General features: G+C 42.2%; 1 protein-coding gene across 2 annotated transcripts in view; it reads right to left on the bottom strand.

The window, feature by feature from the left end:
- LOC138645876 (cholesterol 24-hydroxylase-like) overlaps nucleotides 1-14,417 on the bottom strand; it is a 127,534-nt gene extending 113,117 nt beyond the window's left edge. Inside the window, exons 1-3 of one of the 2 annotated variants that reach the window (XM_069735379.1) lie at nucleotides 14,218-14,417; nucleotides 7,669-7,746; nucleotides 969-1,028 (exon numbers count right to left, since the gene is read on the bottom strand). In XM_069735379.1, the coding sequence (XP_069591480.1) occupies nucleotides 969-1,028; nucleotides 7,669-7,746; nucleotides 14,218-14,354 (275 nt within the window). In that variant the 5' untranslated portion in view covers nucleotides 14,355-14,417. The remainder of the gene's footprint in view (nucleotides 1-968; nucleotides 1,029-7,668; nucleotides 7,747-14,217) is intronic. The other variant, XM_069735384.1, reaches the window with a different exon arrangement.
- Between the last annotated feature and the right edge of the window lie 1,265 nt (nucleotides 14,418-15,682).

The raw sequence follows: 15,682 nt of genomic DNA, 5'->3' as shown, positions 1-15,682 counted from the left end.
GGATCTGTTTATACCAAGGAAGGTGACGGGCACAAGGGGGCATTCTTTGCGTCTGGAGGAGAGAAGGTTTTTCCACCAACATAGAAGAGGATTCTTTACTGTTAGGGCAGTGAGAATCTGGAATTGCTTGCCTGAGGAGTTGGTGATGGCGAACTCAGTCGAGGGGTTCAAGAGAGGCCTGGATGTCTTCCTGGAGCAGAACAATATTGTATCATACAATTAGGTTCTGTAGAAGGACGTAGATCTGGGGATTTATTATGATGGAATATAGGCTGAACTGGATGGACAAATGTCTTTTTTCGGCCTTACTAACTATGTTACTATGTTACTATGTAAACATAAGGCGGACATTAATTTTAAATTACCGTCAACCTATCAATATCAGCACAACAGATCTACTACAGTATCTAATGTGTGTGGGTGTCTTTACTCTTCCTAATAGCAAATATCATGGGAAAGAAGGATGGGGCTGTTGGATTTCAACGTGCCCTATCATTTTGTTTTCAGGGTAGATAATCAACGAGATCAGAAGTGTTTGGCAGTTGCCTTCCTTCTTTCAGAACACATGAAAACTTGGCCCAAACCCAAAGTAGAGTTATTTGGGGGATTCGCAGGAAAGACTTAGCAAATGAGTATTTCGCCTACAGCTACCTAAAGTGTATGATTGGCTTAACTCACATGTGCCCAAACATTACCAACCCATGACCAATAATTTTGCAGGGTAAAGAAGAAATCATAAAAAAAGTGCCTATTTTGTTTTTTCGCCCCAGAACTTTTTCTAGGGAATTTTAATTTTTAGAAAAAAATTAAATAAAATAGCGGCGCTTAGTGCAGATAGATGAGAGTAGCTGCAGGTAGTATTCTGTACCACACACAGAAAAAAATAATAAAATAATATATATACAATACGTAATACCTGCGCTGTCTGCTATACATACAATAATCAAATAATCACAGTGTGTATTTACCTGTCAGGTGAAGGACGTTTATCACATTGAGGTGTGTGCATATACTCGAACTCAAACAAACTATAGTTGAAAGAAAAGAAGAAAGGGAGGTCTTAATAAATAATTACTATGCTTAAAAATAGCCAGGATACTGTTGCGACACTTATCTAATGCTACCGGGAGTGCGCTAATGATTCTTTTAAAATTTACAAAGATATAAAAAAGGATTATGTTAAAAGTATAATATAATGGTATACTCCTGTGATTAGACACTATCGGTAAAACACCCGTAAACTACCTGGAAATGAAGTCCGGTGTAGTATCAGACAGGTACATATATATAGATCGATGTGGAAATAATAGCTGCACATGCAGTCTCGGTACAGTACCTGTAGTGTAAAGAGGTGCCTTAAGAAAATCCGTTGCTACAAATGAATGCAGCTGGTTTACTTAGCTTGTATATGCGGGAGTTGAGATCTTCCAGGCGGCTTATGCGAGCGCCGTCCCGGCCGGTGACAGGCACTCGCGCGGCCTTTACTTGAAAGTCCTAATGCGGTACTTCGCAGGACCTGCAGTGACGTTCGGGTCACGTGATCTTGAGTCACGTGGTGCCCCTGGAGACACTACGGATCGCAGTGGGAGCCAAAAACCAACGCATTTCGGAATGCGAATAATTCCACCTCATTATTAAGGCCTTTAGGTCTCAGAGTATCCATCTCAAAGATGTATTTGGTTTCTTCACGAGACATCTGACTTATGAAATCGCCGTTGCGCCAATCACGATGTACCACCTTCATACCCACCACTTTTGATCCTTGCGGATGTCCTTCATGATGGATTAAAAAATGTTTAGACAGTGGGTGATCAGTGTATTTATTACGTATATTTCGGAGGTGCTCATTGATTCTTTGACTCAAAGCCCGTTTTGTGCGTCCCACATATTGTTTCCCACACGGACATTCGATAACGTATATCACTCCTTTTGTTGTACAGGTTATAAAGTCAGTGATGGGAATTTCCGTACCATTCCGTGATGTCACTTGTTTCTGTTTGCTTAATTTAAGTGATTTACACATTTTACATTTTTGGCACGGAAAGAAGCCCTGAATAATATGTTTAAAAGGGCCCTTTGTTTTACTTGGGGGATTTGGATTCCGCACAGTGGGGGCAATTAATAGGCCCAAATTACGTGCTTTCCTAAAAACAAAGCGTGGGCGTTCAGATAGTTTGTCCCCTATTATTTTATCCTCTTTCAAGAGGTCCCAGTGTTTATTTACAATTTTTCTCAAAATTTGTGTGTTTGAATGGTATTGAGTGATAATGGGTATCACTATCTGGGATTGCTGATTAAAGGGATCCTGTTCCTCCCTATTGCTATCGGCAAGGAGTTGTGTTCGAGAGATTTCTTTGACCGTATTTTTTGTTAAGGTCAAAGCTTTTGACTTATGGGAGGTGGTGACTTTGGAAAGGTATTTAGCCTTTGATTGTGTTCCAAAAGGCTTAATGATACAAAAAACCTTGACAGGCGACATAGGGGATGCAAATACACTGATAGAATGGGACTCACTATTAAAATCATTTTCCAAACAAGCTATTTCCTTTATTATTAATAAACGTAGGGATCAATTATTGACAAGTAAAAACGAAATTGCCAAATTATTTAAAGATATTGACCCATATAAAAATCATCCCGAGATTAGAAATCTATCTAACAGTATCAAAAATCGTGTAAATAATAAAGAGAAAGAAATAATAGAAAAAAAGAAACGAAAGTTTGGACGTGATGCTATACCAGCCCCGGAATATCGTTCATATAGGAACGAATTGGAACTTGAGACTATCGACCAGATAGAAGGAAGTAGTTTTTCTACCAATATATCAGAGGAGGTATTTTCTATTCATTTAACACCGGATGATAACAATACATTGGCTGTACCAGATTACCAAGAGGCACCTATGATAACAGAAGCCACTAATAATAATCAAAACATTACTCCAACTCTAATCCAGAACCGCTTTGAGATTCTGAACCCAATTATAGAACAGCCATCATCAAATAATAATACACCAGAACCACATACAAGTACAACAGCTAGGCCACAAAGAAGTGTTTCCACCAAAAAACAACAATCTACAGGTGAAGGTAGAACTATAAATCCGTTTTTTCAGGTAGGCCCCAAAAGAAACGGTACAGGGGCTGTAGGGGGGGGAAACTCGCCCAAAAAAAGAAAAAATACGAAGAAATAAGTAATGAGAACCAAAAAATTTTTAATTTGAGCACGTATGGACTAAAAGAACATGAAACAACGTTATTACAAAAAGGATTAAAATTTGCACCTACAGCCAAATTTAATAAATTTCAAGCGTTTATTGGCATCAAACAGTTTATGCGTAAACTGGCAATAAAAAAACACTTCATAAAAAACCTCCACAACTAGCAAACGGGTCAAATGAAATACAATCTAATGATCATACCAGCCTAAGGGCTAAATCGAAATTTAACCCAATTAATGAGTGTTCGGAATCCCTTGAAGCCTTCCAAAAAAATGTCATTAATGACATAACAAAAGTGAGTGACAAAAAATGCTCAAAGATTCGCTATAACCTCATGCGTAAAGAGAGAGAGGCTATCCGGACATTACAACAACGGGAAGATATTGTGATACGCCCTGCGGACAAAGGGGGTGGTATCGTAATCTTGGACCAATCTCAGTATGAAAACGAAGCACTTCGCCTCCTGGGGGACACTAGAACATATACAATCCTTCCCAGTGACCCCTTGGTTCAGTTTACTAGTGACTTGAAGAATTTACTGATTAAGGGTTTGGATGATGGGTTTATTAATAAACAGGAATTCGAATATATTCACACATCCCACCCTAGGATGGCGGTATTCTACCACCTCCCCAAAATCCATAAGGATCTCAAAAACCCACCCAGTCGCCCTATTATTTCGGGTATCGGAAACCTAACATCTAATTTATCACATTCTGTTGATTGCTTCCTACAGAAATTAATTCCCTCTTTACCTTCCTATTTAAAAGATAGTAAGCATATGCTACAGATATTAGAAAATTTTAAATGGCAGGAAAATTACATCTTAGGTACGTTAGACATCGCATCACTATATACCGTGATACAACACAATAAAGGAACGGAGGCGATGGGATACTTTTTAAATATGTCACAAAGTTTATCATGTGAGAAGGTGGACTTTATTAAAGAATGTGCCGTTTTTATTTTTACCCATAATTTTTTTAGATATGGGAAGAACTACTACACCCAGCAATGGGGCACAGCCATGGGGACCAGATTCGCGCCCAGCTACGCAAACCTTTACGTGGATAGGTGGGAGGATCTCCACATCTGCCGCGGGGGCGTGCTGCGCGCGGGTCTGGTCCTCTGGCTACGTTTTATAGACGATGTCTTTTTTATTTGGGATGGGGGGCGAACAAGCTCTAGCACAATTTTTAATGGATATAAATAAAAATGAATTTTATCTCGAATTTTCGTCAAATACTAGTAAGGAGAATGTACATTTCCTGGATCTCATCATCTCAGCTAGTGAGGGAAAGTTACAAACCTGTACTTACACCAAACCTACAGACTCAAACAGCTTCATCTCTTTGAATAGCTGTCACCTACCACGGTGGTTGCCAAATGTTCCCCGCAGCCAATTTATTAGATCAAATCGCAATTGTACTAATATATCTGATTTTGATAGGGAGGCAGATATGCTCATTAACAAGTTTGTAAATAAAGGGTATGATAAAAAAGCTTTGACCTTAACAAAAAATACGGTCAAAGAAATCTCCCGAACACAACTCCTTGCCGATAGCAATAGGGAGGAACAGGATCCCTTTAATCAGCAATCCCAGATAGTGATACCCATTATCACTCAATACAATTCAAACACACAAATTTTGAGAAAAATTGTAAATAAACACTGGGACCTCTTGAAAGAGGATAAAATAATAGGGGACAAACTATCTGAACGCCCACCCTTTGTTTTTAGGAAAGCACGTAATTTGGGCCTATTAATTGCCCCCACTGTGCGGAATTTAAATCCCCCAAGTAAAACAAAGGGCCCTTTTAAACATATTATTCAGGGCTTCTTTCCGTGCAAAAAATGTAAAATGTGTAAATCACTTAAATTAAGCAAACAGAAACAAGTGACATCACGGAATGGTACGGAAATTCCCATCACTGACTTTATAACCTGTACAACAAAAGGAGTGATATACGTTATCGAATGTCCATGTGGGAAACAATATGTGGAACGCACAAAACGGGCTTTGAGTCAAAGAATCAATGAGCACCTCCGAAATATACGTAATAAATACACTGATCACCCACTGTCTAAACATTTTTTAATCCATCACAAAGGACATCCGCAAGGATCAAAAGTGGTGGGTATGAAGGTGGTACATCGTGATTGGCGCAACGGCGATTTCATAAGTCAGATGTCTCGTGAAGAAACCAAATTCATCTTTGAGATGGATACTCTGAGACCTAAAGGCCTTAATAATGAGGTGGAATTATTCGCATTTAACTAAACCTATGAGAGACATACCGCAGGTATATAGAGCCAATCCAGCGCAGGGGGAGCCAACCCTGATGAAGGAATCCGCGTCATTCCGAAATGCGTTGGTTTTTGGCTCCCACTGCGATCCGTAGTGTCTCCAGGGGCACCACGTGACTCAAGATCACGTGACCCGAACGTCACTGCAGGTCCTGCGAAGTACCGCATTAGGACTTTCAAGTAAAGGCCGCGCGAGCGCCTGTCACCGGCCGGGACGGCGCTCGCATAAGCCGCCTGGAAGATCTCAACTCCCGCATATACAAGCTAAGTAAACCAGCTGCATTCATTTGTAGCAACGGGTTTTCTTAAGGCACCTCTTTACACTACAGGTACTGTACCGAGACTGCATGTGCAGCTATTATTTCCACATCGATCTATATATATGTACCTGTCTGATACTACACCGGACTTTATTTCCAGGTAGTTTAAGGGTGTTTTACCGATAGTGTCTAATCACAGGAGTATACCATTATATTATACTTTTAACATAATCCTTTTTTATATCTTTGTAAATTTTAAAAGAATCATTAGCGCACTCCCGGTAGCATTAGATAAGTGTCGCAACAGTATCCTGGCTATTTTTAAGCATAGTAATTATTTATTAAGACCTCCCTTTCTTCTTTTCTTTCAACTATAGTTGCTAAATTCCACCTGTTTGAGTTCGAGTATATGCACACACCTCAATGTGATAAACGTCCTTCACCTGACAGGTAAATACACACTGTGATTATTTGATTATTGTATATATAGCAGACAGCGCAAATTTTAATTTTTAGGGTTATTCCATGAAATTGCACAATATTATCAGTTTACCTCTTCCCCTATTTTATAGCACGTGAGCGGCCAGGGCAGGGTTCAGTTCTCCAAACCACTTTTCTGACATCCTTGAAATTTAACCTTACCCTTGATGCTATCTCACATATAAGTTGATAATGGCTGTGACCTTGCTGACATTATCAATATTTGCTGTGTGCAGTTACTCTACTGAGAAAAATGACATATTATTACCAAGTTCCTGGTATATCTTGTATAAGTTCAGAGGTTGAGGACTAACTCCCTGCCCCTCTTTCCACTAGGGTTACTCCATTGCACACGTCTCAGACGTCTGTCTTGGTGCCCTTCATCTCCGGCGAGTGCCATTTTGAACTATATAGGCTTCAATACGATGTCGATGCAACTGGATCTTGTGGTGGAGCAGGAATCATAAGCTCCCTGCCCCACCACACTCCGTCCTGCTGCAGAGCTATGGCTTACAAGTCATCAGTGTCATTGTGTAGGTGACCTAATGATTTCCCCGTATTGCACTGCCTTTGCTGACCAGGTTTGGGTGTCGGCGACAAGAAGACTTAGTCCCTTGTATATAAACTTGACATGAAAAAGGTAATATTTTTGGAGGGTGCATAATTACTTATTAAGGAGGCACTAGTATTTACTTAACAGGGCAATCTGGGGACATTATGTTCTGAGGGAGTATTATTTGATTGAAAGGGTGATGCAGGGGGTATTAATACATGCTTGCCCCATGCACTAGGAAGCCACACTGAGTACAAATAAATTTGGCATTAAAATACAACTTCTTTCTCTAGACAAGAAATATTGCTGGAGATTTGGAATGCCCACATATAAATCAGATAGTTGGCAGAATTGGCTATCTTTTCTCAAATGTGTACGGAGGCCTTGAGGTTGACAAGTGATTGACTCCAAAGTCACCTCCAAATGTAGGACCTTTTGTAGCCAAATATTTTTTATGATCCTAAAGGGATACTCTTTTCCTCGTGCAGGTGGCAAACCAAAGTATGATTTTTCTTCTAACTTGATACCTAATTTTGACTTACGTTGTATGAACTAACTTGATATCTACTTGGACTTTCATTCCGGAGAAGATATCGGTATGAGATTAGAATAAAAAACGCTTTAGCTTTCAAATTGGAATTAGGTTCTTCCCCAATAATAAACCTGCCCCTAGTGTAGGGTACATAATGTATGATTTAGCAAAGTATAAGGATGGATACAATATGAAGGGACAGAGTGAGAGAACTTTAAACAGTCATCACTATCCAGGTGAATACCAAAAGGTTAGTACTGATCAAACCAATTCCTTTGATAAATTGAGTAAACATTTGGCAATAAGATACATACCACTCAAAGAAAGGGTCGTAAATGATCTCATTATTTTCCATTATCCTAACTAATGAGGGTAAGTGTCCGAAGAAGAAACTGCAAATTAAATACATCACAAAATTTATATTATATCAATACAGCTAAAATATATCACTATTTCCTTACAAGTAAGAAGGATAAAATGCCCAGTAATGACCTCCATCGACTCAGTACATCTACAGATAGATCTGAGATATTGGCGAGAGGCCAGAGTCCACTAATGATAACGAAGCAATAGAAGATTGTTAATATATCAAGAGCTTTGTACAGTTAGGTCCATATATATTTGGACAGAGACAACATTTTTCTAATTTTGGTTATAGACATTAAAATTAATTGTGGTAAACAAAACAATTCAGATGCAGGTGAAGTTCAGACTTTCAGCTTTCATTTGAGGTTATCCACATTAAAATTGGATGAAGGGTTTAGGAGTTCCAGCTCCTTAACATGTGCCACCCTGTTTTTAAAGGGACCAAAAGTAATTGGACAGATTAAATAATTTTAAATAAAATGTTCATTTCTAATACTTGGTTGAAAACCCTTTGTTGGCAATGACTGCTTGAAGTCTTGAACTCATGGACATACCAGACGCTGTGTTTCCTCCTTTTTGATGCTCTGCCAGGCCTTCACGGTGGTGGTTTTCAGTTACTGTTTGTTTCTGGGCCTTTCTGTCTGAAGTTTAGTCTTTAACAAGTGAAATGCTGCTCAATTGGGTTGAGATCAGGTGACTGACTTGGCCATTCAAGGATATTCCACTTCTTTGCTTTAATAAACTCCTGGGTTGCTTTGGCTTTATGTTTTGGGCCATTGTCCATCTGTAGTATGAAATGACGACCAATCAGTTTGGCTGCATTTGGCTGGATCTGTGCACACAGTATGTCTCTGAATACCTCAGAATTCATTCGGCTGCTTCTGTCCTGTGTCACATCATCAATAAACACTAGTGACCCAGTGCCACTGGCAGCCATGCATGCCCAAGCCATCACACTGCCTCCGCCGTGTTTTACAGATGATGTGGTATGCTTTGGATCATGAGCTGTACCACGCCTTCGCCATACTTGTCTCTTTCCATCATTCTGGTAGAGGTTGATCTTGCTTTCATCTGTCCAAAGAACGTTCTTCCAGAACTGTGATGGCTTTTTTAGATTTTTTTTTAGCAAAGTCCAGTCTAGCCTTTTTCTTCTTGATACTTATGAGTGGCTTGCACCGTGCAGTGAACCCTCTGTATTTACTTTCACGCAGTCCTCTCTTTATGGTAGATTTGGATATTGATACGCCGACCTCCTGGAGAGTGTTGTTCACTTGGTTGGCTGTTGTGAAGGGGTTTCTCTTCACCATGGAGATTATTCTGCGATCATCCACCACTGTTGTCTTCCGTAGGCACCCAGGTTTTTTTGCATTGATGAGTTCACCAGTGCTTTCTTTCTTTCTCATCATGTACCAAACTATAGATTGTTCCACTCCTAATATTGTAGCAATTTCTCAGATGGGTTTTTTCTGTTTTCGCAGCTTAAGGATGGCTTGTTTCACCTGCATGGAGAGCTCCTTTGACCGCATGTTTACTTCACAGCAAAACCTTCCAAATGCAAGCACCACACCTCAAATCAACTCCAGGCCTTTTATCTGCTTAATTGAGAATGACATAACGAAGGGATTGCCCACACCTGTCCATGAAATAGCTTTGGAGTCAATTGTCCAATTACTTTTGGTCCTTTTTAAAACAGGGTGGCACATGTTAAGGAGCTGAAACTCCTAAACCCTTCATACAATTTTAATGTGGATACCCTCAAATGAAAGCTGAAAGTCTGAACTTCAACTGCATCTGAATTGTTTTGTTTAAAATTCATTGTGGTCAGGGGCGGATTATCAGAGGGTCAATATGGGCGGTAGCCCAGGGCCCAGTGGTCTGGGGGGGCCCTGGGCTACCGCACAGATTGACCCTCCACTAATTGTCTGAATGCCCGCCGGCATTTGTGTGCCCCCGGACCCGGTGGGCAGAGAGAGGGGGCCCGCATCGGTTGGGAGCTGCGTGTATCAGCCGGTCAGCTGAGAGCTCCGAGTCCCTGCACCAGGCCTGCACAGCAGCACACCACATAATGGCTGCTCTGTGCACAGGACCTGTGATGAGGTCACAGGATGGGAGGAGTCAGGGGTCACATGATCGGGAGGAGGACCTCCGTGTACAGGACTTTGCTGGTTGCCATGGCGCCAGAGGAGGGTAAGGCAGCGTATGTGTGAGGTCAGGAGGTGTTTACAGGGTGGATGTAGCAGAGCCGTGTGTGTACGAGGTGTATGGATCAGAGCAGCGTGTGAAAGGTCTATGGAGTGGAGTCGTGTGTGTACGATGTGTACGGAGCCGTGTGCATGAGGTGTACGGAGCGCAGCCACGTATGTGTACGAGGTGTACGGAGCAGAGAAGCGTGTGTATGAGGTGTACGGAGCGGAGTCGTGTGTACAAGGTGTACGGAGCACAGCCGCGTGTGTACGAGGTGTACGGAGCAGAGCAGCGTGTGTATGAGGTGTACGGAGCGGAGTCGTGTGTACAAGGTGTACGGAGCACAGCCGCGTGTGTACGAGGTGTACGGAGCGGAGTTGTGTGTAAGAGGTGTACGGAGCCATGTGTACAAGGTGTACGGAGCACAGCCGCATGTGTACAAGGTGTACGGAGCGGAGTCGTGTGTAAGAGGTGTACGGAGCCATGTGTACGAGGTGTACGGAGCACAGCCGCGTGTGTACGAGGTGTACGGAGCGGAGCCGCGTGTGTACGAGGTGTACGGAGCACAGCCGCGTGTGTACGAGGTGTACAGAGCAGAGCCGCATGTGTACGAGGTGTACGGAGCACAGCCGCGTGTGTACGAGGTGTACGGAGCACAGCCGCGTGTGTATGAGGTGTACGGAGCACAGCCGCATGTGTATGAGGTGTACGGAGCGGAGCAGCATGTGAAAGGTGTACGGAGTGGAGTCGTGTGTACGAGGTGTACGGAGCACAGCCGCGTGTGTATGAGGTGTACGGAGCACAGCCACGTGTGTATGAGGTGTACGGAGTAGTGCCGTGTGTGTACGAGATGTATGGAGAGGAGCCGTATGTGTATGAGGTGTACGCAGCGGAGCTGTGTGTGTGCAAGGTATGCGGAGCAGTGTGTGCAATGTGTATGGAGCGGAGCGGTGTGTGTATGAGGTGTACGGAGTAGTGCCGTGTGTACGAGATGTATGGAGCGGAGCCGTGTGTGTATGAGGTGTATGGAGCGGAGCCGTGTATGAGGTGAGGTGTATGGAGCAGAGCCGTGTATGAGGTGTATGGAGCGGAGCTGAATGTGTACGGAGTGGAGCCGTGTGTGTATGAGATGTATGGAGTGGAGCCGTGTGTACGGAGCGGAGCCGTGTATGCAAAGTTTACGGAGCGCAGCCGCGTGTGTAGGAGTAGCTATGTGTGGCCATTATCATGTGCGGCCAATATACAGTAAGGAGCATCATGTGTGGCCATTATACAGTATGGAGCATCATGTGCGGTCATTATACAGTATGGAGCATCATGTGCGGTCATTATACAGTATGGAGCATCATGTGCGGTCATTATACAGTATGGAGCATGATGTGCAGTCATTATACAGTATGGAGCATCATGTGCGGCTATTATACAGTATGGAACATCATGTGCGGTCATTATACAGTATGGAGCATCATGTGTGGCCATTATACAGTATGGAGCATCATGTGTGGCCATTATACAGTATGGAGCATCATGTGCGGTCCTTATACAGTATGGAGCATCATGTGCGGCTATTATACAGTATGGAGCATCATGTGTGGCCATTATACAGTATGGAGCCTCATGTGCGATCATTATAAAGTATGGAGCATCATGTGTGGCCATTATACAGTATAGAGCATCATGTGCGGTCATTATACAGTATGGAGCATCATGTGTGGCCATTATACAGTATGGAGCATCATGTGCTGTCATTATACAGTATGGAGCATCATGTGCTGTCATTATACAGTATGGAGCATCATGTGCAGTCATTATACAGTATGGAGCATCATGTGCTGTCATACAGTATGGAGCATCATGTGCAGTCATTATACAGTATGGAGCATCATGTGCGGCTATTATACAGTATGGAGCATCATATGCGGTCATTATACAGTATGGAGCATCATGTGTGGCCATTATGGAGCATCATGTGCGGTCATTATACAATATGGAGCATCATGTGTGGTCATTATACAGTATAGAGCATCATGTGCGGTCATTATACAGTATGGAGCATCATGTGTGGCCATTATACAGTATGGAGCATCATGTGTGGCCATTATACAGTATTGAGCATCATGTGCGGTCATTATACAGTATGGAGCATCATGTGCAGTCACTATACAGTATGGAGCATCATGTGTGGCCATTATACAGTATTGAGCATCATGTGGGGTCATTATACAGTATGGAGCATCATGTGTGGCCATTATACAGTATGGAGCATCATGTGTGGCCATTATACAGTATTGAGCATCATGTGGGGTCATTATACAGTATTGAGCATCATGTGGGGCCATTATACAGTATTGAGCATCATGTGGGGTCATTATACAGTATGGAGCATCATGTGTGGCCATTATACAGTATTGAGCATCATGTGGGGTCATTATACAGTATGGAGCCTCATGCGTGGCCATTATACAGTATGGAGCATCATGTGCGGTCATTATACAGTATGGAGCATCATGTGCGGTCATTATACAGTATGGAGCATCATGTGTGGCCATTATACAGTATTGAGCATCATGTGCGGTCATTATACAGTATGGAGCATCATGCGTGGCCATTATACAGTATGGAGCATCATGTGTGGCCATTATACAGTATTGAGCATCATGTGGGGTCATTATACAGTATTGAGCATCATGTGGGGCCATTATACAGTATTGAGCATCATGTGGGGTCATTATACAGTATGGAGCATCATGTGTGGCCATTATACAGTATTGAGCATTATGTGGGGTCATTATACAGTATTGAGCATCATGTGGGGTCATTATACAGTATTGAACATCATGTGTGGCCATTATACAGTATTGAGCATCATGTGGTCATGTGGGGTCGTTATACAGTATGGAGCACTGTGTGGCCATTATACAGTATCGAGCACTGTGTGGCCATATTTTTTTTTTATAATTATTCTTTATGAACAGTGTGATCAGCAGTGCTAAATGGGTGTGGTTGAGACATGGATATGGGTGTGACTAGTGAATGGGTGTGGTCAGAGGTGTGTCCCAAAATTTGCTGCGGCGCGCAACGCCAAAAAGTTGGGAGGTATGGTAATATGTGGTCTGGAAATGGTGCGGTGGTATTTGTCCCTTGTATGTGCTATTATTCGATCACTGTGGTTGTAATTTGTGGTCTGGTCATGGTGCGGTGGTATTTGTTCCTTGTATGTGATATTATTGGTCAAGATATACCTAAATTGTATTGCAGATTTTAACAAATATTTCCTAGGTTACAGTAGAGTAGGGCCCGGCCCTTTTTCTGGAATAATCTGGTTCGGGTATCACATGACCCCCGTCACATGACCCCCGTCACATGACCGGGGGGCCCACAGTGTGTGAACAGCCCTGGGCCCTGGCTACCCTTAATCCACCCCTGATTGTGGTAATGTCTATAACCAAAATTAGAAAAATGTTGTCTCTGTCCAAATATATATGGACCTAACTGTAAATAGGATCCATCTCTCTAGCAAAATTTTACATGGTGCATAGTGAAGAAGACTCAGTCAGCAATGGTTCTCAGCTCCAGTAATTTTCCTGATTACATCTAGCCACAGTGTTGTGAATGAGATGTCACAAAATCTTATTCAAGTGAATGCAGAGAAAATCTGCAGAATTAATTAACTACTGCTGCAAATGTGCATTTTCTGTTGCAGGTATCATCGCAGATTTTTACTCTTTGCATTGCATAGGGCAAAACATGCAAAATATGTGCATCTTTTCTGCAATAAAATCTGTTGCTGCTTAATTTTTTGGGAGAGGAATCTAAGCTTATGTTACACGTTGCATAATTGATGCAGATTTTTGTCCACTCGGATATGCATGTGGAAATTCAGTGCCAGGTAAGTAGATGAGATCTTAATAAAAACATCTACACATTGCAGAAAAACTCTGCATCGATAATCTTCAGAAATTATCAGTTCTAGGTGGGCGGCCTAAAAATTTAAAGTTTATGTTTACTGTTCATGGACATTAAGCATCTGACTACTGTAGAAGTTGCTAAAAGGATTCACAACTTGTTTATCTTTCCTTCCCCTGTTCCTCCTTCCCTCCCCTCCCTTCCTCTTCCTTCCCCCTATCTCCCCCCCCCAGTTATGAGATATTTTAAAACCTGCTAAAATCAGCATTACAAATATTCTCAAAATGTTAAAAAAATTATTTGAAAAAGAAATTATCAGTTCTTCACTTGGAATTCATCTTAGATTGTTCCCAAAGGATGAAATCTGCAGATCGGCAACAAGATCCACCCAAAGTCGCACAACTTACCTTTCTCTGGGAGGTGCAGGGATGTGGTCATACTTCAAGTGGATGTAATATATGTATCCAGAGAATAGAAGGAAAGCTACTAAAGCTACTATTAGGATCAGAAGAAGAACCCCAGTAATGAGACCCAAAGCTCCCATGTTCTTCCAAACGTTCCGCTCTGTGGTGCCTCAACTTGTTCTCTGCTGAGCATCAGAAGAGGACAGAGGTTGCCTATTATATAAGGCTTGGGTGGAAACTTATCAGAAAGACAACCCCTTCTCCAGAAGGATAAGGGGGAGGAGAGGACTATGAATATTTGAACAGAGTGTATGAAAGAGCTGAGAGAGGAAGGGATCCAAGGGGCACTGCTGAAAGTTCTGACAAAAGCATGACAATAGAAGTAATAAGTCAGTAGAGGAAGTAAGAGGTTAAAATTTATGTCTCTGATACCTGAAGAATGTCCAAGGCTGTTCTTCCCAGATAAGCAGGCGCTGACACAGTATCAGTTGCAACCAAGATTCTAGAAGTTTTTACTGGGGTAAGGCTACGTTCACATTTGCGTTCTGCCGGGCTGCGTCGGGTGCAGCCGCGGCGACGCATGCGCCATGTGCCCCTATATTTAACATGGGGGTGCATGGACATGCGTTTTGCGATGCATGCGTTTTTTTGCCGCAGGCGTTAGGGCGCAGAGGATGCAGCAAGATGCATTTTTTTGCATCCAAAATTCGGCAAAAAAGGACGTTTTAGCATGCGTTTTTGTGCGTTTTTGTTTGCGTTGTGCGTTGCGTCGCCGACGCAACATCGCACAACGCAAATGTGAACGTAGCCTAAGTGAAACCGCCAAAACTACGATCAGGAAAAAGGGGGAAAACTTTTCTGGAAGTTCCACAGCTTCTGCAGATCGCACCGAAGAGCTAAGTAATTGTTTACCTTTTATACTACTTTTATGTTTTGACTCCTTTGTACTTTTGTATTGTCACTTTTATACATTCATGTACCAATTAGAGCACAGTTTTTCTATTAAGCTTGGGGCTTTTATTCCCACAATCCTCCGAAAAATAACAAAATATTCTACAATCATTTTTTATTAACTGTTAATGTAAAAGTGTCCCCATTTTGCTCCTTAGTAAGTTTCCCTGGTGCTTGCTTGTGTCATCCTATCAATCATTAACCGCAGCAGTGATTTGATTTCCATAGATTTCCAGGAGCGCACGCACATAGGTCCAATAAATCTGGGATCCCAGACACCCTGCATGCCCAATTCTCTTGAATTTAGGTGGGTCCTGAGGATTTCTTACAGGGAGATTGAGGTCATTTTGCACCCCAGAGTGTTCAGCTCTTTTGCTCATGGGGCACATTATGGAGCAGTTCCTATTTCGGAGAACAGTGAAGAAAAACAATATGAGGCTAATTTATATTCAGGGCACAGTTTAGGCTATTTTTTAATCAGAGGGATAGTGAGAGAGTTTTTTTATTTACTGATACA

Source organism: Ranitomeya imitator, chromosome 1 (genome assembly GCF_032444005.1).
Source record: "Ranitomeya imitator isolate aRanImi1 chromosome 1, aRanImi1.pri, whole genome shotgun sequence".
In the NCBI taxonomy this organism is placed as follows: Eukaryota; Metazoa; Chordata; class Amphibia; order Anura; family Dendrobatidae; genus Ranitomeya; species Ranitomeya imitator.
Note: the sequence above shows the minus strand (reverse complement) of the source record. Positions and strands in the feature narration are given on the sequence as shown.